At 35.6% G+C, this 27,588-nt stretch overlaps 1 protein-coding gene and 1 pseudogene across 1 annotated transcript in view; one reads left to right on the top strand and one right to left on the bottom strand.

The window, feature by feature from the left end:
* Positions 1–27,588, top strand: part of LOC111503664 (vasoactive intestinal polypeptide receptor 2) — a 266,571-nt gene that overhangs the window by 82,568 nt on the left and 156,415 nt on the right. The window contains exon 2 of the mRNA XM_074178839.1: positions 3,454–3,535. Within this exon, the coding sequence (XP_074034940.1) occupies positions 3,503–3,535 (33 nt within the window). The 5' untranslated portion in view covers positions 3,454–3,502. The remainder of the gene's footprint in view (positions 1–3,453; positions 3,536–27,588) is intronic.
* On the bottom strand, positions 2,189–2,967 carry LOC111515813 (small ribosomal subunit protein uS5 pseudogene; annotated as a pseudogene).

Below are 27,588 nucleotides of genomic sequence, written 5' to 3'. Positions count from 1 at the left end.
GAAAATTGTTTTTGTTTGCTTTTAGATGCCAAGAAAACGCTTAAGGAAGACCGAAAGAGGGCACTGTGACATAAAAAAATATGAAGACGCTTATGAAGAAGTAAAACGAGGGACTTCTTTGCGGAGAACTGCGGAAATGCACGAATTTAATCGCTTGTTTTTGCACCATCGTTTGTAACAGATAGACCAAACCCTGACGCTGGAGAGACTAATGCTGCAGAACCATCTTCCGAAACAGAAAGGCTGACCTCTGACACTGAAAAAACTAATGCTGCAGAACCATCTTTTGTAACGGACAGACTAAACCCTGATGCTGGGGAGAATAATCCTGGACCAAACGATGATATACCACCACTTTCAACTTCCTTATTGGGCGAATCTTCATTTTCAAATCTCAGCAATGTTCAGCCAATTGCGCCATCCTCAGCTACACTATCTCTTTTTTCACCTGACGTCGTTTGGCCTTTTCCAAAGGCTCCCCAAAGAAAGACAAGAGATTCAAGAACTAAAAAGTCGACTATTTATATACACTCCTGAAAAATAGGCAGTCAGGCAAGAATATGAAGAAAAAGAAAAACGGTTGAAGACTATGCAGGCGAAGAAAAATCTTACGGAACCAAAAGAAAAAACCAATGGAAAAGGAAAAAACAAAGTCACGAAAAATAAGATATCACCACCATCATCGGATGAAAATGAATATTTCTATCTGGTTTGTCTAGGTGCATATTCTGGAAGTAGACCTGGCAAAAATGGATCAAATGCCAAGGAAAATGTGAACTTTGGTCCCATTTAGAGTGCGCAGGTTGTAGTCGCCATTACATTTGTCATAACTGTGAGTCTGACTAGATCTCAGTATCTCACATTTCAGTTTTAGAACTCAGAATTAACCTAAGATTTCTTATATTACACGCAATAAAAGTGATTTCAAATCATTTCTGTGTATTTTAGAACTTGTCACTACCGACCCCCAGCTCTGTCACAACAGTCCCTGGGCTGTTTAACTCATGGATTTTTGTCCCATGAGTTAAACTTTTTGTTTCGGCACAGTATTTTTGAATTTATGTGTACACGAATACACACTTCACTATAAAAAATGCATTTTTTTATCTAACTGGCGTACTAACAAAATTATGGGTGATCAACTGAAAATTGTCACAACCGTACCTAGTTCACCCTACTTTCCGTTTTCATATTATATATGACAGAATGTCCCTATAATTCAAATTATTCACAAGATATGTTGGCAAAAGAGTGAACTTATTTGAATTACGCTTATTTCGAATACATTGAATGTTACTAACATATAACAGTATACTCATAAAAAGAAGACGAATTTTTCAAAATAGCCTAATAGTATCTGTGCATTAATATTAGTGATTCCCAATAATAGTCTGAAAGTTGTATCATCCATGAGAAGAAAGTTTTTGAAATGATCGGGATCATCTTCTTGTGATTTCAGTTTTTTCATGAGTAACCATAGTTTGTTCATACGTGATAGCTCAACATTTCAAACAGCAGAACAACAAAAACTGAACAGAAATTTTCTATAACAACACTTCAAATCGTAAAAATTGGAAGGATATATATAGTTTTGGATAACACATTTGTATCAACAAATATGTATCAACACATACAGTGCTTGTCTTTAATGTCCCTCCCCTTTATTTTTTGAACGGGCCAACTCGAAAAATTGAAATTTGGGATAATGAAATCAATGCATGAATACTTTATTTTGAAGTGAATTTAACTGATGAAATTTTTAAGATGACGACTGGGCGATATCTGGGAAAAAAATTAAAATCAAAAACAGTTAGTAGTTAGGTTAGGTTAGGTTAGTAGTTAGGTACTACTACCAGGTAGTAGTTAGGCCACTAGCATATAAAAAGACTAACATAGTAGTAAAATTAAGTCATAATGATATCCTGAGGATGCTAACTTGGTTAGCGTGACGAGAGGCCCTAATTTCGTTCTGGTTTTGGGAAAGTGTTTTCAATAGAAAACTGTAATTTATCGTCACGATCATTCTTCTCGCCTCATTGAAAACAAACTCAACTGAGGGTTGTAAAAAATATAATATATTTCTTGGAAAAACTGACAATGATGCAATAACTAATAGGTATTCAATGCTTCTATTACAGCATTGTTGTTAAACACGATCCAAACGGTTTCAGTACGTGCTGCAGCAGATTCATTGTGGTGATTTTTTGTAAAAGTAATCCGCAAACTCCTGGTAGGGTGTCTTGGTAAGAGGCATCTCCTTCCACAAATCTGGCATTAAGTATGCATAAGTCTTGGTGATTGCTGCGTAATTTGTCTTAACGAAGTTCCCCAGCGTACCAGTGGAGCCCTTGGCTGGTATAGCAGTCTTCAATCAATACCTGCCATCTGCAGTAGATTCTTGGGAACAGAAATAATACCAATACCACACGGAGCTGGGATGAGATGTACAGTTACAGACCCGCGTTTTCCAGTGACTTTGCAAGGCACTGTGTGGGGTTGACCAATTTTGTTATCCCAGTAACCTCTACAATCTGGTACGACAAAAAGCTTGGCTATGATGATGGTTCTACGGATGGCTCCCAAACCGATGTGGCCTTTGCTATCACCGATAGCTACGAAAGCCTTGAAACGAGTTCGTTGACCAGCACGAGTCTATTTCTGAACGGACATGATCTTCAAAACCTCATTATTCAGTTCTAACCATTTGAAGAAATCGATGAATGCATACTCCTTGATTGGCAAAGTAAACAGGTAGATGTCCTTCAAAGAGCGGATCTCACCATCTTTTACCAACCGTCCTAGCTTAGTTACAGGCACCCATTCCTTTTGGACTTCCTTACCGTGACTACGGCTTCTACCGCGTCCACGGCCACGACCTCTGGGGCCACCTCGGCCACCTTCTTTACCACCACCACCGAATCTACCACGGAAACCGCCATGACCACCGGCTGAAGCTACATCTGCCATTGTTTGATACTTCCTCCAACACTGATATCAAACGAAAGAATTTGCCTTTTGAGCGCAGATTCACACAAAAAAGAAATTAGGCGGAGGTGATGCGCGGACTGTTTTATCTTCGTCGTTTTTTCTATGTGAACAAATCACATAGAGGCGACGTGAAAGCGATGTAACGTCACGTGTGAATCGGACCTGAAACAGAACCTCTTTGGGGAACCATTGCCCAAACGTTAAAAATGTATCAAACAGTTTGAACAAATATCTAGTTTCCATTCTTGCAGGAATTCATTCGACATGACATGCATAAGGCTCAAGTTTTATTGCTCCAATATTGATCCGAGAGCAGAGTTGACCTTATCAATTTCCCATTTCAATGGGGAATGAATGAATCCAATAAAACTCCCAGAACGATTGCTTCCTCATCCTTTCAATAACTAGTTCATTCAATTTCTTTCCGAAATTCAAACACGTGTTTTATTCGTATTTTTATTACAGATAGAACGAAGAACTCATCGAAGTTTCTTGAGGACGGCTTCAACGATGAATGACACAAAGACTGAGATTTAAATCGAATAAGGTAAGTTTAGGTACCTTTCCCGGTATTTTGAGTTGAACGATTGTGAAATAAAATAGGATAAGTGTTCAATGATGTGATAATAGATACATAGAAATAATAATACTACAAAAGTTGTAATATTTTCCAAAATTTCATAGAATTTGACTCATACCTACAGAAAGAACATATGATATATTTCGAGAGAAACGGACCACGGAAATCATTGCACTTGCAAAATATGTATGGTTATGTTTTGGTTGGTTTCCGGGTCATGCCGTGGTTTTCTTTGGTTATAATCTCCAAACGTATCAACTGCAACTGCGACAATCATCTTCAATGGCAAGGTGAAAGTACTCTTCTTGACGTCTCAACTGAAAACTGAAGATCTCATTTCTGCCGTGTCACTTAGATTACTGGTTTTTCGCGCAATTTCTGTAATGGCGGAAGCGTTGTCAAGAACTATCACACCATTTGCATCCAAATTTGGGATTAGTGTGTTTTCAAACCATTCCTCGAAAATATGTTCTTATGATAGTCAACATCGCAGTTCTCATGTTTTTTCCCACATAATTGCAAAGAATTCGAAACCCATCTTTCACTTCCTTCGCAATGCACAGTGATAAGTCGCGATCTTTAGTTTGCAGGTACGTTAGGCGTACATATTCTCAAACCATCAGTCCCCCCTTTCGTAACTGTGTCATGAGTGTCATACCGATTTTCGTTCAAATAGAAAATTTGCCGTTGTTCTTGTCTATATTTAGTTGTTTTTTATTTTTATAAGTATCTGTTACGCAATTCCACTATTATCCTGCTTTACATAACTGCTTGACGTTTGTTTATTATTTTAAATCTGAATCCTAGTTTCTTTATCCAATTTTGAAGAGTTATGTCTCAGCAGCTCACGTTATGGCCAGAAGTATTCAATTTCTTCCCTATGATTTCAGTTGTAGAAATCTCATTTCTTTTGTAAAAGTCGTATCCCAGATAACACAGGACGTTTTAAAGACGTCCATTACATGTCCATTCATCGTGTGAATGTCCAGGACCAAGTCTGGACGTTTTAAGTATGTCCAGTTCAGTAAATCCTCGGGACATCCAGAAATATATGTCCGTAGAACGTCCATTCTAGGTACTTTATTATATTCCCATTGGATTCACGTTCGCATTGTATTATTTCATGAGAAACATTAAAAAATCAGGATATATTATAATGAAATGATTATAAAAGACGGCGTATATATATGTTCATTACACAAAAAACATCTCATTCAGCAAGACGTTGTTATAACATTTAATCTTCAATGAGCAGTAGAACATTTGAAGGTGATGCCAACTGTGTGTGAAGTTATCCAACATAAAGGTATCGAGGTCATATAGGTCATATCAAAAAACAATTTCAAACATTGATATCTCGAGAATGGAGTTTTGGGAATTATATAATTCCTTAATTCAATTTCCAAATTGATACATAAAACACGAAGTCATGCGTAACATGTGCGCACGCGCAAGATTGATTTCAAATTGTTGAGTTTTGGACTTAAGTTAATAACTTATTATTGCAGGTTGTATAATGCGGTTTTACGAACTACTGAACTGTGTTGGTTCAGTTGGCAAGGAACTAGGAATTAGGGTTGACCAATAATTAACGAATTTCTAACCCAATTTGCATGCGACCGTTTAAAATGACAATTTTTAAGTTTCCGTCATCAGAGTCACCAACCACAGAACGCGTCTTGTTGCATTTTACTGTCGGCTGTACGGAAGTCTGGTCGATTTTAATTATTACATTCTTCACCTTTGGTTGCATCGCTTTTTTGATATTTTAATTTATTCAATGTCGACCTTTTCTGAAAGTAATGATAAAAAAAAGGTAAGTAATGCAGTTCAGATTACTGAACTGTCCATTAATCAATGATTAAAACCGACTGAACTAAAACTATTAGTTCAGTTTTAGATCATATATAGCGAATGTTTGCGAGGAATAATATAGCGTAGCCTACATGATCTAATAGTTGTGAACAGTTAGTTCCGTACCTGTGGTTCTGTGTTGTTGTGTATGACGCGTGACTGTCATTGTCATTCGTGTTACTCGTACGCGACTGTTTTAGTGATTGTGGTCGACTTATTAACGTTTGCACTTTATCTTACTGAATACTAAAAAGCCAAAAGGTTAGCGTATTCAAAATGTCTAAGTCAAACTTAAACAAACATTATATGCATGCTGAACGGCATTCGCAATCTGTTCCCTATACACTCATCCCGCCGTCCGCAGCTTCATCATGAGAACAAACAGCAGATTTTGAAATGTTCAATATTTTCTTAATTTTCTCGAGGCAATCTGACCTAATGAATGAAAAATAAATAATTTTTAGCCTACAGAAACGCATGACAGAAACGAATAGAACATCCTGTGAATATATTTTTGAGCTTCTGATTATGTCTATGGAATATTCTCAAATGGACGTTCTAAAGACATTCTGTAAATGTCAATTTGAAGACCTGTAATGTTCTATTATGGACGTCCTAAAGACATCCTGATTATTAACAATGGACGTTACAAAGACGTTCATAAGATGTCCATGTCCGTAAAATGGACGTTTTGAAGATGTCCTGAATGTCCAAGCGGGACGTTTTAAAAACGTCCATAAGACGTATTTGTGCTATCTGGGATATGGTTTTTTTCTATGATTTTATTAGATGAACATCTGAAGGTTTTGGTAATACTGTATCACATAGCGTCTTGGGTTCATAAGGTTTGTTTTTGACTATTTCACGTACAGCTAATAAACGAATTTCGGTCAAATCGGATGTTGCTTGTAATAGTTTGTTTCCCTAGAAACCAAACTTGAGATGTAGATTCTTATATACATTGAAACATACTCTTTGTGTTTCTATATTGAAATGCATCCGAATCCCATTCACTGGTATCTCTTTTTGACATTGTTCACCATCGCTATTGGAATCACTACACTGGAAAATGTCTGCGTTGCTGTCACCCTCGTTATTACTATTAGTACTTCAAAGGACGCCATATTTTGTACAGATAACAAAAATTTTAGGTAATTATAACTGCACCAATAACACTCAAATCGCGATCAGTTCCTGAACCGAACACGACGGCGATAATCCGATTTCTATTCGTCACCGTAACATGAATTCAAATTTAACTTTATGACTTTTCAGCCAATCATAAAACTCGGTTAGTAAAATCATACAAAACGAACCGCCAAGTCTACAGTCCACGTAGACTAGTTCGGCTTTCTATGAATTTATTTTTTTGCCTTTGAGAGTGCCGTCAACTTTAAATATGCACATTATCGTTTACTTCGACTATACATTATTTGCATGTAACTCCAACGGTATAGGCAGCGCAAGAAAGCTCTCAGGAAGCAAGAGTTTTTTCGGCTTATTCAATACTTATTGTTATATTATGATCAAAATTACACAAAACTTTTGTAAATTGTAGCCTTCATTCCATTCTGATGTATAATCGGTATATATGTAAAGTTTCCTCTAAATCCGTTCAGTCGTTTAGGCGTTAAAAAGCCACAAACATATATACATACATCCATCCTCACAAATTTTCACATTTGTATCAGTATAGATAATCTGAAACTGTTTTTGTCCCATTCAAATATTAACTAATGAAATAGATGTTTTGAAATTCAATATCCCAATTAGTCATTATGTCCCAAATGGCATAATTAATTAAACATTTTCATGGGCCACAACATACACTTTAATATGATGATAACATGATACTGAATTACCTAGTTCATATGGAGTTGTTTGATGAAACTCTGTTTCTAAAACACGATTAGAATCACTCCTGTGATATATGATTGAATCATTTGACGTGAGAAGTTTCATGATTTATTTCTTCATACAGTTCTTTGTACTGAATTTTCTCAGTTCTCTTGTAAACAAACCGTGTTTGTCTCGCTGTCGTTAATCTCAATCTACTCTATATTTCTCTGTCGGGTGAGATCGAAAACATTGATATTATTCAATGTTCCTTTTTTGCACCTTTGTCAGTTCTTGCACATGGGGAATACCTAAAAGTTTCTCTCAAATACCGTCTTTATGAGTAGTCAATTTTTGATATTTGAAATAAAAAAATATCAATTGAATGAAGAAAATATAATCGACATATCTTAGTGGAGGACTCAATACTTCTTACTGTTTTGGTGTTTTGATAAGTAACCTTCTTCAATCTGTTAATTTTTTCTCACATCGTGAATATATAAAGAGAAGGCCTATGGCATGATAGAGGATGGCGGAGCATATTCTGAAATCAACTGGTTATCACGCTTGTTACTAGTTTTTCAATTATCATCTCGTGTTAATATTCTTTGATTTCTTGCTTGTTGCTTGTATTTTATTTCATTGTAATTTCAGTTTTTTGTTTGATATAATTGTTATTTTTCAGCTAATCTTTTAAATTTTTTACAGATTCTTTTAGGAATTTCAAATCAACTTATATCATAGACAATGAAAGTCTGAACTAATCAAATGCAGATCTTATTATCTAAGTATGGTTTTCATATTCAAAATAATGAATGATATTCAACCTAGCTATTTCAATAATATGACAATAGAACCATTATAAGCTTCCATGTATCCCGGACAAACTCGACGTAAGCAATTAATAGTCTGTTTTTCAGAGGACTAGTGGAATTTAACAAACTGCCTGGTTCATTGAGAAACAACAGAAGTATTTACACTTTCAAACAAGCTTTGTTGCATCATATCAAAGAAGATAATATATTTTAATATATGCATATGAGTGCATCTGTATCTATATTTATTAGTTTTATCTATTTACTTATTTATTTACTTTTTGTGACATCAATATACTTCTCATTTTTTATTATTCAACTTTCATAAATTATTGATTTTATCATATTACCTTTTCCAAATAACTATATATTGATAAATTGATGCATATAGCCGTTACTACGTGGTAGGAAATCATAGTGAAGACAAGAGAAATGAAACTTTCTATGTTTTTTACGCTCTTTTATTTGTAACTAACGTTACTGCAGTTTCGTTCTATACGGACATTTTCAAACTTATACCTATAGTATTGTATTGTATCGTATCGTATCGTATTGTATTGTATTGTATTGTATTGTATTGTATTGTATTGTATTGTATTGTATTGTATTGTATTGTATTGTATTGTATTGTATTGTATTGTATTGTATTGTATTGTATTGTATTGTATTGTATATTATTGTATTGTATTGTATTGTATTATATTGTAGCCGATCTTGAGCAGATATTAATTAATATAGATAGAGGCCGAGCAAGCACAGGTGCACAATCTTTTAGGATGAAAGCTGGAATGTCATCTGGACCAGTGGTCTTTTTAGGCTTAGTGCCTCGTATACTTCGTTTTCACTGAAGCTTGATATATCAAAAAAAAGAATTATTATCAATATCAGAGTTTGGTTGAAAAGGGGAAGAAACGGTACACGATTGTTCGAAAATGTTTACGATATTAGAAGTCCCCTCCAGTAATTGACCTTCAAAATTCAGTACTTGTGATATTTTGGAGCTACCTCGTTTATTATTTATGAATGACCAAAATCTTTTGAGATTGATATGTATTTCTTCCTCAGTTTCACCTAAGAATATTTTGTATTCCACATCAACATCATGCTTTATTTTTGCCCGAAGGCATTTGAAATCTTCAAGTTCCTGCAAATTACACTCACGCTTATATTTGCGCCAGATTTTGCTTTTAGCCTGCAAGTCTCTAATAATGCTTCTACTATTTTTGTATTTAACTGTATACTTGGGACAGTAGCGATCACAAACATTATAAAGTTTTCCATAGTAATATGTAGATGCATTTTGTGATTAATGAAGAACTTCCAAGAAGACCCAGTCAATATGAGATATTTGATTGTTTTAATTTGTGGATTGTTGGCTCTTTTGAAATTATAATGATTCCGGAAACAGGAATGCAGTTTATTTTTGTAATTAGCCTTCGTCTCAAGTACAAGTAATATCCAAGGCAGGATGATGCTGATCTTCGACTACGGAAGGATCCATTGATTTCTCCACATGACACTCTCCATTGAAAAATACCAGGTCAAGAAGTCGATTGAGTTCATTAGATACAAAGTTATTTTGAGATAGATCAAGGATCTGTGAAAAGTTATTGATAATAGTAATTTCCGATAGGTATTTACCGATTCCACTTAACATCAAAATATATACATATATTAATGAAATTGTTCAAGAAAATAATAGGGCAATCAAATTAAAGCTTGAATCCAGAAATAAAGTTTGCAAACGAATTATAGTGACCTTGAATTAATAAACTGACATTTTACAGACCAAGAGTGCGTTCCGATATTCACATTAAAATAGTTCGGTGTAGGTTTAGGACATTTTCAGAATTAAGTAATCTTCTCTTCTGCTAATTTATATATATTTTTGACTTCAACATTTTTACATTCATTATTGGAATTGTTCTACGTTTTCGGAAATCAATTGTGTCTTTTTCTAATTTCTTCACAGGAACATCTGCAAGTAAGGCCAAATTTGGGTAAGTAATTGTTGTGTTTGTGCCTGAATCCACCTGAGGTGTTGAGAAAAATCTCTATACACTGAGCTATGATATTTGAACTCAACATAGGAGTCTAGCCGAATAAAATTTTCATCTCAGGAAATAATAAAAATAATAATAATTAAAAATTTATATTCTGAACCCACATCAACATTTATAACATCATTCAATAATACATATCTATGAGTTTAATGATAACATTAGCACAATGGAATATAAAAAATACAAATATAGATATAGGAAGTACAAATAGCAAGGTATTACGTTGAAAATTTTGAAATTCAAACTGGCATGTAAATAGACAATGAACATTATATATAAAGATTTCAGTATCCTATGTTGATATTAAGTAACATTTGAATAGATAATAAAATATAGGTATTCGAAAAATAACAAATCAAAAATAACAAGGTCATACGTTAAGAACTTGTACATTTATACATTTAAGTATTATTAAAACAGTGATATTTGGTTTCATCACAGAAACAAATAATCTATGATGACGTGATATCAAACGTGGTCTGCTCGCTCGGCTTCAGATTTTTAAAACCAAACACTTTCCCGAAAATTAATCACTCCTAAAAATATAACCCTTTCAATATATACAGGATTCCTTCTGGCTCGGATTTAATCAAATAAGTAAATGAAAGTCATTACGATGTCATTGATGACATAAGTAGATCAAACTTATTCCGTGACATAAAAAATCGTGAATCATGAATGAATTGTGCGGTTTTTTTTTTGTAATCTTATCCAGATTGGTAGTGCAGAGCCCTAAGGAAAGTGTCTTATGCCGAAACATCGATGTCTACCAGTGGGGATGACAGTGTTCCATGTAAGTTCAATTTTTTACCTTTCATTTTGTATATTGTGTAGAAATCCTGTGAATGATATCTGACTCAATTCCATAACGAATATTTGGAATACAAACTGAATAGAGAGAAGTGTTATTTGTATATTTCAGTGTTCATATGAAAGTATTTGTTTGGAAAGAATTTTTCTTTCGTGTTCATATGAAAGTAGCTGTTTCAGAAGGGCTTTTTTCCAGTTTGTGTCTGAAAGTTACTCCTTTGCATGATCTACACATCTATATATACAGTTACTACTTTTAAAATTGATTGCTTCCTTCCTTTCTTTGGAATATTCCCACATCTTTTGTATTAAGATGGAGTATTTTTTTCTTATTAGTCAGTGGGCTGTGCTTATAAGGAAGTTTTTCTTCCTTATTCAGAGGAATCGGGCAAATTACGGATATGCAGTTGGTTAGTACCTCGTCCACTAGATGGAGTGACATTTTGTGATGTTCGCTTCAACTTTGGAAGAGGAATGAAATACTCTGAAAGAATTCCAATTTTCAATTGTGGAATATCATTGACTTTAGGTCGATGATGGTCACTATCTTGCACTGATGAGTGGCTAATAAGCCCGAAACCGGTCTGCAAGTGTGCCCGTTCCATAATTGAAGGTCGACTCTTTCAGTTGTATTGCCAATTGCATATGCAGGAAATTTTCTGTGAAGATTCCTGCCCTGATGCCTGTCGGATATGATCCAACGCCCTTCGTGGTATCAGCCAGGGGAGTAGTTGTTTTCTGATAGGCGTCAGTCCATTAAACCTACTGTATAGGTATATAGAGACTGGCTTGAACGTTTAAAGTTCATTTGCTTTAGATAAGATAGAGTAGTAGAAAGCCAAAAACTTTCTTTCCCAAAAACACCTTTGAAATTATTTAAATTTCGGGACTCTGGAAGACACATCACTTTCAAAGGTTGTCTGATATCTGTAGAGTAGGGGGGGTGAGTGTAGATTCACAGCACTTAGGCCACATATGACCCATTGTACATCCTCCCGAGGAGTTGTCCTCCTAGGTCATCGTCCATCCTGTCCTTTCCAGAAAAGTGGACAGGTCACCAGAAGACATCTCCTTTATATTGGAAGGTGTAGGCCAAGATTCGCCGAACACACACTCTCTAGCAAACTTGAGTTGTCTCACGGTGGCTTCCGCGAAGGTTTTGGAAGGTGCAGCGATATTACTGTCGTTGCGCAGCTTCTTCAACCTTCTTGGGTTTCCCTCCGTGGAGGTGCACAAGTGGGGAGCTTTCCTGCAGGGGTAGCCGGTACCTTGCCTTTATTCAAGGCGGAGCTCTTGGCGCCCACCGCAGGAAGTGCCCTTGCTGTTGGAGGTGATCTGCTATGACCAGCCTCATTCCAAGCGGTAGATTGAGGTAGATATTTCTGTTTATCCCCAGCCACCGCCTTAGATTGAGGTGAGCACTTCTGCCCAGCCTCGGAATTGGTTTTTGTTTTGTTATTCCTGTTTTTGTGTTGTTTCATTCATGTGTGTCCCCACGAGTAGCAAGGGAAAACTTGGTCATCTCTGGCAGAGCCCCGCATTAGCAAAGGTAGGCTGATCACAATGAGGTTTCGCCCAATTCCCCAAGGAAATCGTTCGTGACCGCATATCACCCTGCGGCCATTCAGGTGTCGGCATGATTCCTTACATCTTAGCTTGGGTAGGGTGGTCCACGGTAGCATGTTTTGCAAAGCCTTTTGCAACATGTGATTGATTAATCATCGTTATTATATGGTTGAAAGCAGGGTACAAAAACAATGCATGTGTTTCAACAACAAACTGTTCTATTTCAAACCAGCATAGGTATCATGAGTTATGCTAGGCAGAACCACTAATGCACTAAATATCAAATATAAACGAGGCAAACTGGAGTCACTGCAAAGTAACTAGTTTTGAACAGGACTGTCTGAAGATGGATCAAGAATACTATGTATTTGGGCCCTGGTTTTCGCTATTTGCGCCGAAGTGCAAGCTTTAGAGAAAATTGGGAGATGAATCTCGTCAGGAGGTTGACGTCAAAGATTGAATGTTCAACTGATTGCCTTCGAATGTCTCTTTAATCTTTTATATTCATGAATTGAGCCTCCTGTCCATCCTATAAATGACCTCTTCGTAAGGGAAGGACGAACCGCCTTTTCTTCGTGCATAATAACAGCTTCGTAGGTGAAAATAGGGAGAAATATTTGTACAAAAAGCATTATTCAGCAAGTGATTTCTCAAAACGTTTTGCTTTTATTACACTATTTTCAATTAATCAGAATTTTCATAGTATACGGGTCTGTTTAGATGAATTCATTCGAAGAAATTGTCAGTTCATGGAATTCGTTAATACTATTCACAGAAAAACCTAACCGATCCGATATAAAAAATAATTTGTGTCAATGGATGTGCTTGTAATGAATAATAAATAATCCGTTTTCCGTATTTCATCAGCATACAAAACGATGAGCCAATTATTGGAGTCTATCCATTGAAAATCATTCAACCATTTTCCTATTCATTGTTTTATTCAAAATCAACTTTTGATGCATACTCATCTCATCATTATATGCCTAAAGTCCCATTATCGTCCACAATGCAAAATTGAATTTAATATCCTGGACCACTGAATAGATTTCATGTGTCACTAGCACACGTGTTTGGTGTGATTGAATGAACTTCAATAAATTCTAATGAATAGACCATCCATACAATCGAAACTTCATATTGTCGAAACCTGCGTGGATCTATCTATATGCCGGCGAAATTCAAAACTAAAGGACAAACAGATTCATTATTCACTATTGATGGTGTTTTTAACTTGTTCGACGCTTTTCCTAGTATTTATTTGGTGAATATCGAACTTTTTCCTCAATTCTCACCTCACCTCACCTATATCACATTTTGGCCTGATTTCATATCGCTAGTTAATCTATTATACGATATTTCAGATATTCATTAGTGGCTAGAGAGAAAATTGATCTTCCTTACGATGAATATATTTCAAAAATATACATTATCGATTCAAAGAGCCAAACGAATGAATGTTTATCTGAGTCGAAATGATGTCTTCCAACAGGCAAGGCCGTAGCCAGGGGGGGATCAAGGGGGATTGATCCCCCCGAAAGTTCTACAAGCAACGGCCATCCAAAAATTATATCAAATACAACGACTGGCTTGTTTGAACATCATAGGAGCCATGAGAACAACACCAACCGCGACAATGGAATTAATCACTAGTCTGTCCCCTCTGGACATGTACTTTAAGGAGGTTGCGTTAATGGCCATTTTACGATTGCTCACGGCTAGTGTAAACCTCGTAGTACGAATGGCTCAATGGGGATGATTACGGGAAACTCATCCGGCAGAGTGCGCTGAGTGTTTGTCACATTGGTCATTAGCTGTCAAAGTTTCCACCTTTATTTATTGATTTATTTGAAAGTTTCTTATTTAAAATTGCTTGTAATTCAAGATGTATTCTACATGGCGTATCGCTCAGTTGAAAGAGGAGTAAAAAGAGGAGAGGTGCAACCCTAGGAGGAAAGAAAGCTGATCTAGTGAAAAGGTTCATAATTTTGCATATTTGAACAGCTCTCTAATTATAAAGACAGTTTTTTGCATCCAATTTGCTCCCAAGAAATATATTATTGAAAAAAAACACATATTCTGTGTTTTTTTCACTAATAATCAATGAACATTATTCTAACCTCAAAAACATGCAAGTTATAAGGTTCAATTTTGTTTTCAGATTAGAGGCTTATGATAGACATTTTAATTTCGAAAATATCCCTCAAGAGAGACCTGTATAAAAAAGAACAGATTTTTTGTTCATCAGAAATTCATCTTTGGAAAATAATCTGAATAAAGTTGGTGTTTGTGTGGACTAACTGATTGGGTGGCTTTCCTTATCAGGATTATCTTCCTCGGGGTTGAAAGTAACTTCTGAGGCAATTTCGTGTTGGAGGTCTAGATAATTTATATCTGAAAATCAAATGGAATATGGTGGTTGAGCAGTCAATATAATAAATTTATTTATTGGATATTTACCATTGAGAGGAAGCTGGTTATCTTTATCTTCGAAAATTTCAGATGATTCAGTACTAGCTGGCTTCAATCACATTAGCATTCCTTTTTTCTAATTTCAACATCTGTGGACTGGTAGAATTCGAAGTACAGCGAAATATGGAAAGCACAGCTGATTTTTCAAAAACTTTTAATTTGGAGTGAAAATCCTATCCTATTTTATGAAATTAATATCACATATAAGTAAGTAGAATGAATGCTACTCACCAGCTGTCTTTGAAGTAGTCTCAAAATCAGAATCTTTGAAATGTTCACCACATAACCTAGAATGATCAGTCAGTACGTTTGAACTTTACTATCCTCAAAGATTTTTCCCATTTTCTTGTCATATCAGTATCTTTAGGAAACTTATGAACTCCCATTTCTTTGCACCCGAAAGAATCACAACGACCCATTTCTCTGAATAAAAACGAAAAATCACAAATGTTCCCATATAACCAATGTATCTTTTGATGACAAACACTTAGCGCCCTCTATGTACAACAAATTGACAGTTTGCTTTCCCATTGGCCAGAAACTCACTGCGCAACCTCTGCTGCAGAGAACCAGTGATGCAATTGAACCCAGGTTTGTGTTTAATAAACCCTACAAAAAAGAAATAAGACAGAACACGAAGTCAGATACTACAAATGCAATACGCATATATACAGACGGCTCAAAAACCAAAGAAGGTTCAGAATGTTAAGTGTGCTCCGGATCACTGGGCCTAAGGATTAAGTAGGGAATGGAAAGAAATACCAGCGTGGTTCGAATAAAACTGACTCGTATCTCAATTGCCCCAAAAACAATAACAATCTGCACTGATCGCAGCCCTATTAGCCTTGAACCTCAAAGCTAGTAATAAAGTGCCACCAAGATATAGCCAATGCCTCGGTAGATAATAACATTATCCTGAGGTGGATTAAAGGGCACGACAGGAGTAACGGTAATCGCATTGCCGACTCTTTAGCCAAGGAAGCGCCTGGACTAAGAATTTTAGGACCCAGTGGCACATACGGCCACATATTTATTGATTTCTTCAGGACGTCCTACTACAGGGTGTAACTGAATGAGTGTGAAACATTCAAGGAGGTGATTCCTCATCGAAAAAAGATAGGATCTTTCATATAAAGAAACTTCATTGGAGCATCCCTTGTTGAGATACAGCCCCTTAAAGGGGGTACATGAAATTCGTATAACAATTTTTTTCAGAAGCAATGAAAAAATTACAATTACGATTACAAGCAGATATCGATATGTGGCACTTAATTTGAATAATGTGTTTGACTCGAAACCAATTACATGTAGAGTTCCCCAAGACTTGATTCTGATCCCTCTTTCATTCATAATATATGTAAATGGTCTCGCTTCCTACATGCAACCTCACAATTGTTTTGCTTTCGCCAATGACACTACTTTCACGACATCTGGAAAAATCGAGGATAATTTGGTGCGCTATATAAATCAAAGTCAAATGAATGTTGACATATGGTTTAGATGAAATGATTTATTATTGAATGAAAACTAAACACAGCATTTTCACTTTCATCACACATTTGATTGAAGTACACAGTAGAGCGCATAGAACAACTTAGCATGAAACTGTCGACATACACCTTTTTCTTCGAAAATTGAAAAGCTTAATCGCTCAACAGGCGCTATTATCAGCTTATCTTATCTTATACGTGACAATTTTCTGGGGAGATAACATAAATGCAAATATGATATTTACGTTACAAAAAAAGACGTATGGATAATATCTAAGGCTTGTTTCTCAAACTCCTGAAATCTCATTTTCTATCGTTGAGACTAATGACGATACCTTTTATTTATCTGTGTCGACTTGTGATTGATATTCACAAAAATTAATCAACACAAAACAGATATTGTGATTTTCACGATAAGACTGAAAAACTAGAGTTGAAATTTTATCGGTGTTAACCTCTACAATATTCTACCTCCCCATGTCAAACAGCTGAAAGATCTATTGATTACAAATTGTGTTTACTCTACTGACGAGTATATAGCTGTCATATCCAATGCAACACAAATTAACGGTATATCATGAAATTGGCCGATACTTGATGAAAATCCATAACTAATGTATTCAAAAAACACTTTATTGTGAGATATTCGCCATACAATGGCTTCTTCAGGCGTTTGTTTTGCCATACAATGGCTCCTTCAAGCGTATCTTTACTCTATTAACGATACGCTTGAAGAAGCCATTGTATGGCTTCTTCAGGCGTATGTTTTGCCATACAATGGCTCTTTCAAGCGTATCTTTACTCTAGTGCAGATACGCTTGAAGAAGCCATTGTATGACGAAACACGTGTTTCGTTTTTGTAAAACTGTTTGCTGAAAATCTCATGCGTATGTTTCGCCATACAATGGCTTCTTCAAGCGTATCTTCACTCTAGTAAAGAGACGCTTGAGGAAGCCATTGTATGGCGAAACTCGTATTGCTGTTTTGTAAAACACAACACGTGTATTGCCAGTTGCATATGCAGGAAATTTTCTGTGAAGATTTCTGCACTGACGCCTGTCGGATATAATCCAACGTCCTTCGTGGAATTAGCCAGTGGAGTAGTTACATCTCAGTTTATCTGTACTGGTGAGTCCTAGGAAGCTAAAATTTGGTATATAGGTGCTTTTTAGGTCTTAGCTGTGCACTAAGAGAGAATTTTTCAATATTTCGACTGATACGCCCCCCGTAGAGAAAAAAGGAGCGCGTTTACATATGAAAATTATATTTTCATCACTGTTCCTCCATACCGCTATATTTTCGGAGGCTGAAATTTTGCATTTTTGTTGTAGATGTGCAATAAGAAATGATTTTGAATATTCCGACTGGTGAGCCCCCTAAAGATAAAAAAGAAGCGTTTACATATAAAAATCACCGATGAAATTTCGTATGTGGGTTCGTTTTATGTTGTAGATATGCAATAAGAAAAGATTTTTGAATATTCCAACTGGGGTGCCAGCCACGGGGATAAAATCTGCGTCCAAAAAACAAAATTATCTTCTCATCATTGTTTCTCAATGCCCTTTAATATTCGGTGGGGGAATTTATATTTAGTATCAGCATTGCATCCATGCGGAGCTGGGGCGGTTCACTAGTTCCTAATATCAGTCAAGCTACGACTTTAAATGCATTTTTACTTCAAATGACTGATCGTCCTTTCAAATGAGGTTCGCAAGGAATTTCTTTTGCAATTTGTTCATACTTGTTAGATTCGAATTATCAAAAGAGATAATTTGACGTTTATGCAAGACTGAATGAGATATTATTCTGCTTGTTGACCTGACTAATGTACGCGACTGTGAAAAGTAAATAGTGTTGCGTCCTCTCCCATTAGCGTTTGAATATTCGCATCGCATGAATTGCTGAATACAAATATACACGGAGCTGGATGATTTGCATTAAATGCATGATGGGCTGATCAAAAACTGGTAACAGGATTCAACACCCAACTTTCACTTTATGTTTTACTCTCACTCTGAAAAAGCAGTCACAATGCTAATCATTTTGCCAAACGGAGTTTTGTGGTGGCCGTGGTAGTGGACGGATAATCAAAATGTTTGAGAGTCTTATCAAAAAGTGAATACCTAATAAGGGGCCCCCTTTATTCACGACGGTATCCTAGCCGGGGTGGTTCGGATAATCACCTAAAGGGGGCTGTATATATGAAAAAAAACCAAAAGGTCTCCCGAGCAGGAGGTGACTTGATAAAATATGTAATTGTTTTTATATAAGAAAAAGTTCGAAAAAAGACGGTTGGCAGCATTGCTTCGTGTAAGGCCGCTGCGCCCCCCGACGAAGCTCCTGTTAACCTAGATAGGAGGAGCCTGGCCTGATTTAAAAAAACAAAGATTTATTTCCAACAGGAGTACCCAGATACAGGCAATGCTATTGTTACAGAGTATATATGAAATACATATTAAAAATAATATAATATAGAAATGTATAAACTTGCTAAAACAAAATATATATATATATATATATATATATATATATATATATATATATATATATATATATATCTGGTTTGTTGAAGGAGATACACAAAAATGTTTCATACAAAAGATTTAGGAGTTCATGAGAGCTATATTTTGATATAATTTTTAAATATACAGGGTATTTGGTGTAGGTGTTACAGACCAAAATTCCATTTTTTTCAAATAGAACGCCCTGTATATCATTACAAATTCAGATGCTACGTTAAATTCTGATATCATTTCATGTTTGGTTTTTGAAATTCGGTTACGGCGTTGTTGAGTTATTGCACTTTTCCTTAAATATGAAGTTTCAAAAAAACTTATTTACTCGTACACGAATCCAGTCTATATCTTTTATTGAATTGAACTAGACTACTACTGAATACAAACCATTATTCTCACCTCTACGATACGATATCGATATCAGTTGAATATAATATTGAAATTCTTGAGAATGTGACTAACTTGAGGGTGAATTGCTTTATATTGCACAATTTCATCAAGTAGCTTATGCTTGTTGATGCCATAGTAACAAATGTTGTTGAATTGTATCTACTTGTCAGTTCGATTCAGTGATTCTTTGCAAAACAGTAACTGTGTTCTTTGTGCGAAAACTCCAGTATGCCTTTCGCGTTTAGTCCAAGTGATTGCAATGATATGTTATTAATTTTTGGGGAATGTCAGAAAAACTGCCGTCAAGCACAACGTCTACACCAAGAACGTTTTCCAGACAGACCCATTCCGTCACGAATGACTTTTTCGAGAGTTGTAGAAAAATTGCGAACTGGGTCATTTCCTTCTACTATAAAGCATCGTCATCATACGAGATCTGTTAGAACTGAAGATTTAGAGATCAATGTGTTGGCTTATATTATTATTCATCCACATGTTTCTATCCGTACTCTTGCAGAAGAAGTCGGTGTGAGTAAATCTAATGTACAGAGAATTCTGGAAGAAAATAAATACCACCCATTCAAAATTCAGTTGGTACAAGGTTTGAAACCCACGGACTTTGAACGACGACTTTAATTCATTTCTTGTATTCAGGTAATATTACATGAAAGTCCTAACATATTCAGTCAAATTTTGTGGAGCGATGAATCGCGATTCCACAATAATGGAGTTGTGAATCGACATAACAGTCACTATTGGTCTCAAGAAAATGCCCACTGGGTCCGCGAAAGTAATTTTCAAACTACTTGGGGTATTAATGTATGGTGTGGATTGTTCAATGGCCGCATCATAGGACCTTACTTTTTCAATGAAGATCTCAATGGATTGCGATATTTACATTTTCTAGAAAATGATTTGATCCAGTTGATGGAAGATATTCCCATAGCAGAACGACAAGGAATTTGGTGGCAACAAGATGGTGCTCCTCACCACAATTCACAGGTTGTTACTGAATATCTGGATAGAACGTACCCAAATAGATGGATTGGTAATAAGGGTCCAATTCGGTGGCCGGCTCGTTCCCCAGATTTATCACCGCTTGATTTTTTCCTATGGGGTTATTTAAAAGATATTGTTTTCACTACTCCCCCTTTGAATGTGGATGATCTGAAAATGAAAATTCGACTAGCGTGCAGTGATATTACGCCTGATATTATAAGAGCGACTTGTACGAGAGAAGTGATTCGACGTTTCGAAGCCTGTATAATGGGAATCACTTTGAACAATTTCCATGACTTATTTCTAGGTACCTAACATTCTCATGAAATGATTTATCAAGTTATATTATTTACATTGTTATTAATTAAAGATTTGTTTTCGAATACACCTCTTTCAATTTCGCAATTGTTTCATATTCAAAATGATTCCTGACTAAATTGCACAACTCAAAATTGAAACCATTACTTCGAACACTTAAAATTTTGACTAATTTTCATGTGATCTGATGCAGAGAGAATAATTGTATGAGATATTTTTAAAAATAATGGTCGTTCTCAAGCCTTTACATTTTAAGCAATAACTCAACAACGCCGTAACCGAATTTCAAAAACCAAACATGAAATGATATCAGAATTCAACGTAGCATCTGAATATGTAATGATATACAGGGCGTTCTATTTTAAAAAATGGAATTTTGGTCTGTAGCACCTACACCAAACACCCTGTATATTTAAAAATTATATCAAAATATAGCTCTCATGAACTCCTAAAACTTTTGTATGAAACATTTTTGTGTATCTCCTTCAACAAACCAGATATTGCCTGTCACATAAAGTGTGGGACACCCGGTATATATATATATATATATATATATATATATATATATGTATATATATATATTTATATATATATATATGTTAACTCGAAGATTCTCACGGATAAAGTATGATTAGCTGTTTTCTCGGGTTTCGCTCCGTGTTCTGTGTATTTTCTCCCCATAAGGATTATTTTCACAACGTTTCGGCAAAGTCTCATTTGCCATCTTCTGGTGATGTCTGGTTTTTTCAACTAGACTAGTTGAAAAAACCAGACATCACCAGAAGATGGCAAATGAGACTTTGCCGAAACGTTGTGAAAATAATCCTTATGGGGAGAAAATACACAGAACACGGAGCGAAACCCGAGAAAACAGCTCATCATATATATATATATATATATATATATATATATATATATATATATATATATATATATATATATAATATTCGTATAAGTAGAATTTAGAAAGAAAATGAAAAGTTGAGTATATAACACAAGAAGTTACAAATCATGCAATGTAATAGTACTGACACAAAAGTTATTTATAGTATTATTGAAAGTGATTGTGGATGCAAGATACCAAGGCATTGAGAGAGTCGAAATGAATATCGCAGTGTTTACAGATTTTATTGAAGCTACTGCACATAAAATTCAATGGTGATCGTAGCATAATATTTGTGCGTGATGCTTCGCAATAGAATTTCAGATTGTGTCGACCTTCACTTCTTGGTACTAAGAAATTGATCTCGAGTAAAAGAACCGTACTGTCAATATTGTTGTTTAGTAATTTATGCAGGAATTTTACACCAAGGATAACTCTCCTATTTTCCAAAGATGTCATATCAAATCGTATCAACAATATGTTATGATCGATGCCTCTCGTGGGGTATTGACCATCAACTTTTAGACATAAGTATTTTAGGAACTTCCTTTGTACGCTCTCAATTGTTGTTTTTTGGTAGTCGTAAACTGGATTCCATAACACAGAGCCATACTCTAACTTAGATCTGGCATACGCAAAATATAGCAATTTTGAGGTGGCAATACTTTTGAAGTTTTTCCCATTCCTGTAAAAGAATCCAAGCATCCTATTTGCATCAGCAGTCATATTTCTTATATGTGTTGTGAATGTTAATTTACTGTCGAATGTTACACCAAGATCTTGTATCTCATGTACGCGGTTGATTGTAGTTTTGTTGATTGAATAATCGTACATTTAAGGGCTTGTACACAAAACTGCGGTGCGACGTCACAACGCAAAAATCTGCGAGCTCGCATTACGCATCGCAAGAACTTACGAATTGATTGGGATGAACCCAAAATCTTCTTTGTTTCTTTTGCCTGTATCTCCTAAGCAATATCAAAAGTGCACACTTCTTTTTACGATCCATGTCACCTCCCACATCTAGTACCTGTACACGACCTAGTTTTCAAAATACGTCCAGTACGGTTGACGGTCGTCGAAGGAATGGTGACCATAGGGAGCCACTTGCCGCAGGAATTCGAATCGCAGCAATTCGTGTCGCAACTTTCTGCGTTGCGAATTCGTATCGCGTCACATCGCAGTTTTGTGTACATGCCCTAAGTTCGTTGTTTTGTTGTAAATGATATTATTTTACATTTGGATACGTTCAGTTGTAGACGATTATCATTACACCAAAGTTTGATTACATCTAATTCAGGTTGTACACGTTGGCAGTCAGTAATGTCGTCGATTTTATAATAAAGTTCCAGGTCGTCTGCAAATAGTAGGCTAGGGATATTCAAAGAGGTTGCCAAGTCATTAATGGAAATTAAAAATAAAAGAGGTCCAATATTAGAACCTTGTGGTACCCCAGATGTAACTACGTACTGAGCAGATTTTAAAGATTCATATTCGACGAATTGTTTTCTGTTAAATAGGTATGATTCAATTAGAGCAAGCTGTTGGTTAGAGAGTCCCAATTTTGACAATTTGCTGAGAAGAACTTAATGGTCTATTTGAAGGAAGGATTTTTGAAAGTGTGAATGAACAACATCGACTTGTTTTTGCTTGCCTAGGATCATGCAAGATTTTTCATACATGATCTTTGTTGTACGAAACCATGCTGAGTAGGAGAAATAACTTTTGGAAAATGTGAGTACATAACATTTTGCACACATACCTCGAAGAGTTTAGGAAAGTTACATCAAATTGAAATTGCCCTGTAGTTTGTGATATCGCTAAAGTCGTTTTTTTTTAATATCGGACAAATTCGAGCCGTTTTCCACTGCTCAGGGAAGGCACAAGTTGATAAAATTAAGTTGAATATGCCTATTAGAGGTATAGAGAGAACGTCGATACAGTCCTTTATCACAAGACTAGGAATATTGTCAACGCCTGCGCTGAGTTTATTTATTAATTTTTTTGAAGCAGTGATAATATCGATTTTAGAGAAGGCAGGGATGTTTAATGTATCTAAATCTAAATCAGAATCATGAGAATTTTCACGAAGCATATTCTCGTCCGAAACCAAGTATACACTTCTGAAGTACTTGGCGAATCCATTGACAATATCTCCAGGCTTATCAAATACCTCATCATCAAGTTTGATTATATCCGGTATACGCGAATGACCTTTTTTACTGTGCCTAATGTTTGGTATAAGATCCAGCTGTAAAATTTTAAAGAAAGGAGATGATGAAATTACTGAGACAAATCAACTCAATAATAACATTATATTTTGATGAAAAATGAAATTGAAAATGTCGGTGATGCCTCACTCACACAAAATTCGTTTAATTTGAATTCAAGAATAGAAAGCGCCTAATGTAAGACCCTATACCTATGTCATTACCAAAGTGAGTATTTCATTGCAATGCATCCGTGCACTAACGCTATCCATCGCACACTCAACAAAAGTAATTATTTAATCATTATGCACATTAATACCACATGTCATTATGAGCGTTTTGGAATTTTCAATAATTGATTAATGTATTTTATAATTGTCTGTGTTTATTCAATATGCATCAGTAATGAATTATAACAATTCAAATAATGTTCTGATATTGTATAACCTCACTTTTCGTACGTCTTTTACAATTTTCATCTTTGTATCTCTAACGTTCTCAAAAAACAACTAATGAAATTTCGAATGCTCCAAAAAGGAGTGCAAACCGCGAACACGTATTTCTGGCTATTGGCCCCACCATGGCGGTGCAGCTAAGTGCAGAGACGGGCAACACCTGGTTATCAAAAATGGAAAACATCACATTTGTACCATGTCGCCAACAGTTCAGTTAGAAGATCTTGCATTCCTAGGAAACATCTAACATGACCACGTAGGCAGCTATAGCTACCTTCGCTACTTCGCCGAAGTAACAAGAGTTGTTACTATATTGTTGGCCAACCTCACTAACAGTAAGTTTTGTTTTTGTAGAAGAATTTTCACAATCCAAATGTAACTATGTATAATGAATATTGTACGTTTCTCCTGAAGACCAATAGGTGTCACACCAATAGGTTGTTCCACTTATGTCTCGCTTGCGTTTACGCAGTTATTTTTATTAAGTGCTTCTCTTGGTTATTCACATTTTGTCTTCAATTGAGAACCACTTGCCCGGTACTAACGCTGCCCAATAGACTGAAGCAGCTGTCTACCGGTGACTCTTAAATTGAAATCAATATAGGAGTGATCAGAATAGTACTTATCTATTCATTATTAATTTTTTGATTTTCACGAAATTATTTTATGAAATTATTTTCCAGCAGCTTAACTGCATTAAACTTTCTCAATTTCATAACATCTCTAGAAACATGTAGATTAGTTTTCCGATGACATTCCAGGTTAGCTTCCCAAATTTCTGCTACCGCAGTTGTCGGTTGACTGGTCAAACCACCAACACTGACAAAAAAACTTGGCAAGTTGACTTGGGTGTCACACCAATAGATGCCTCGCTTGCGTTTACGCAGTTATTTTTGTTGAGTGCTTTACCTAGTTATAATCGAAGACCGATCAGTCCAAAGGGTAAGGGAGCCAAGCTCCAACATGTCTAAGTTCAAGATGACCTTCCAATCGAGGACCGCTTGCCCGGTAGTGACAATGCCCATTAGGCTGAAACACCTGTCTACCGATGGCTCTTAAATATGAGAGTGATCAGAATAGTAATTATCTATCTATCTATTCATCTTTTGATTTTCATAAAATTAATCTTCAGCAGCTCGACTGCATTAACGTTTCTCGATTTCATACCATTTCTAGAAACATGTTAGTATCCCAAATGTCTGCTTCCGTAGTTGTCGGATGACTGGTTAAACCACCAACACTGACATAAAAACTTGACAAGTCAACTTGGGTGTCACACCAATAAGTGGTACATTTATGTCTCGCTTGCGTTTACGCAGTTATTTTTGTTAAGTGCTTTACTTGGTTATTCACATTTTGCCCCCGACACTCTGTCGAATGAGGCTCCTGTGTCCTCCGTTAACAGATGAATAATATCTTCATCCATCCCACCCCAGCCAGGTAGGGGTACACCGCGAAAGGCGGTACTGATGTCTAAGGACATTCATGCCGTCACCATTGATCAGTTGAGCCCACTCGTCACTCTGACGAAAACCCGTTTAAAGGGTAAATGAGCTAGGCTGCAACCTGAAAGAAATCAAGATGAAACAAGTACATTTTGTTCCCATTTGTCGTTTTTCGACAAATATCAGTTAAAAGGGTGAGATCACTCGAACTATGTTTCTTAAATTATAGGGGTGGTTGGTACCATTACCTTGGGTTGCACCCACTGCTGGTATGTATTCAATTTCGTACAATATATCATAAATATCACAACAAAAAGAGGAAAATGCAATACATGGATAAAAATCAGTTCCTTCTAAAATTTTATTTTTTGCTCTGCTTTGTTACCAATAATCAGAAAAGGTAATTACGATTAAGTTTTTTGTCTGCTAAATTCGTCCTTCTAAAAAGGGAAACTATAAGGTTAAACTACTCATAAGAATTTCAATCAATAGCATAACAACGGCATCATTGATGAACTTCATTGAACTTCATTCCTATTTTCTATAATAATCTGACAACAAAGTTACACCCAAGGAGAAAATTATCAACCAAAGGAAATTACTGATGAATGAATCACAGTCAAAATGGAAATGAATAATTCAGAGGTTCACAACTAATTTGAAACTAAATACCAAACGAATTAACCTCTTGAGAGAGCCTGAATCGTTCAATTTGTTAAATTAGGGACTAATTATACTTTTGACGGTGATAATGATTCATATTTCAGCTAATCCCAGCAGAACAACTTCAAAGTTGGAGAAAAACGTTGAAACATTTTCGAGACATGCTTTCTAAAATATAATCACTGGCTTGGCGAGTAAATGACAAATTCGTAATCTACAGCTGCAAACGCATTACCATTGAAAATAAAAATGGGAGTTGAAAAATTAACGTTAAAGGGGCACTTTGAAATCTTCTCGTAACAATGGTGGTACAGAATCACTCATAACAACATTTTTCAACAGAATATATTATACAGTGAGGACGAAAATATTGTCCCCCTTATTTCAGTTCATTTTAGTAATTTTTGATGAGAAGGGCAGTAATGTTGCATCGCCGAGGAAAGACTATCAACTTTGTTTTTTCAAATTGAAAGATGATACTTCGTTAGCTATTCATTTGAATTCCCTGTCCAGCCATGTTTCATTTTTGGGAATCGAGTTAGCCCTTCCTGAATAACTACCAGTTTTATAGTCTTCAGACAAATGATGTAATAATCAATAATATAAATAATTCAATTCAATTCATTTCAATTTTATTTGGAATATGTTAATATACAATTTATTAATATTATGGTTAGGACCACTAGGAGTTTGTGTGATACAATATCGTATAACTGACTCAACAAGAGATTTGTAAACAATAATTAAGCTTTTTTTTGTGAGTATATCCCTGAGTTCATACATTTTATAGCTAAGATGTCTAAGTCTTTTTACTATATATTGCAAATGTTCATCCCATCTCAGATGTTGGTCCATTACAACTCCTAAATACTTTAGTTTAGTTACTTTTTCAATATATGGACATTCACAAATGGTTTCAGAACACTTTGGCATATGTAAATAATTTTTTTGTTGGACAGGTTGGTGGTTGCTCAGAAGAGTGAAAGTAATAAATTTCGATTTTTCAACATTAAGGTTGAGAAGATTGTTACTTTACCAAATTTGTATTTTACCCAAACACTCTTCTGCTACTTTATATACCTGTTGCCATGTATCACCTGTATAGATAATTGCAGTATTGTCAGCATATGATATGAGGTGCCCTTTAAAATTATTTATGCGACTTAAACTATTTATATATGGTAAAAATAGTATTGGGCCTAAAACGGTACCTTGAGGTACGCCACAGTTCACTA

Source organism: Leptinotarsa decemlineata, unplaced genomic scaffold (assembly GCF_025532065.1).
Source record: "Leptinotarsa decemlineata unplaced genomic scaffold, Ldec_3_MD MMD2_tig00004307_RagTag_RagTag, whole genome shotgun sequence".
Lineage (NCBI taxonomy): Eukaryota > Metazoa > Arthropoda > Insecta > Coleoptera > Chrysomelidae > Leptinotarsa > Leptinotarsa decemlineata.
The sequence above is the reverse complement of the archived record's forward strand: the minus strand, read 5'-3'. Positions and strand labels throughout refer to the sequence as shown.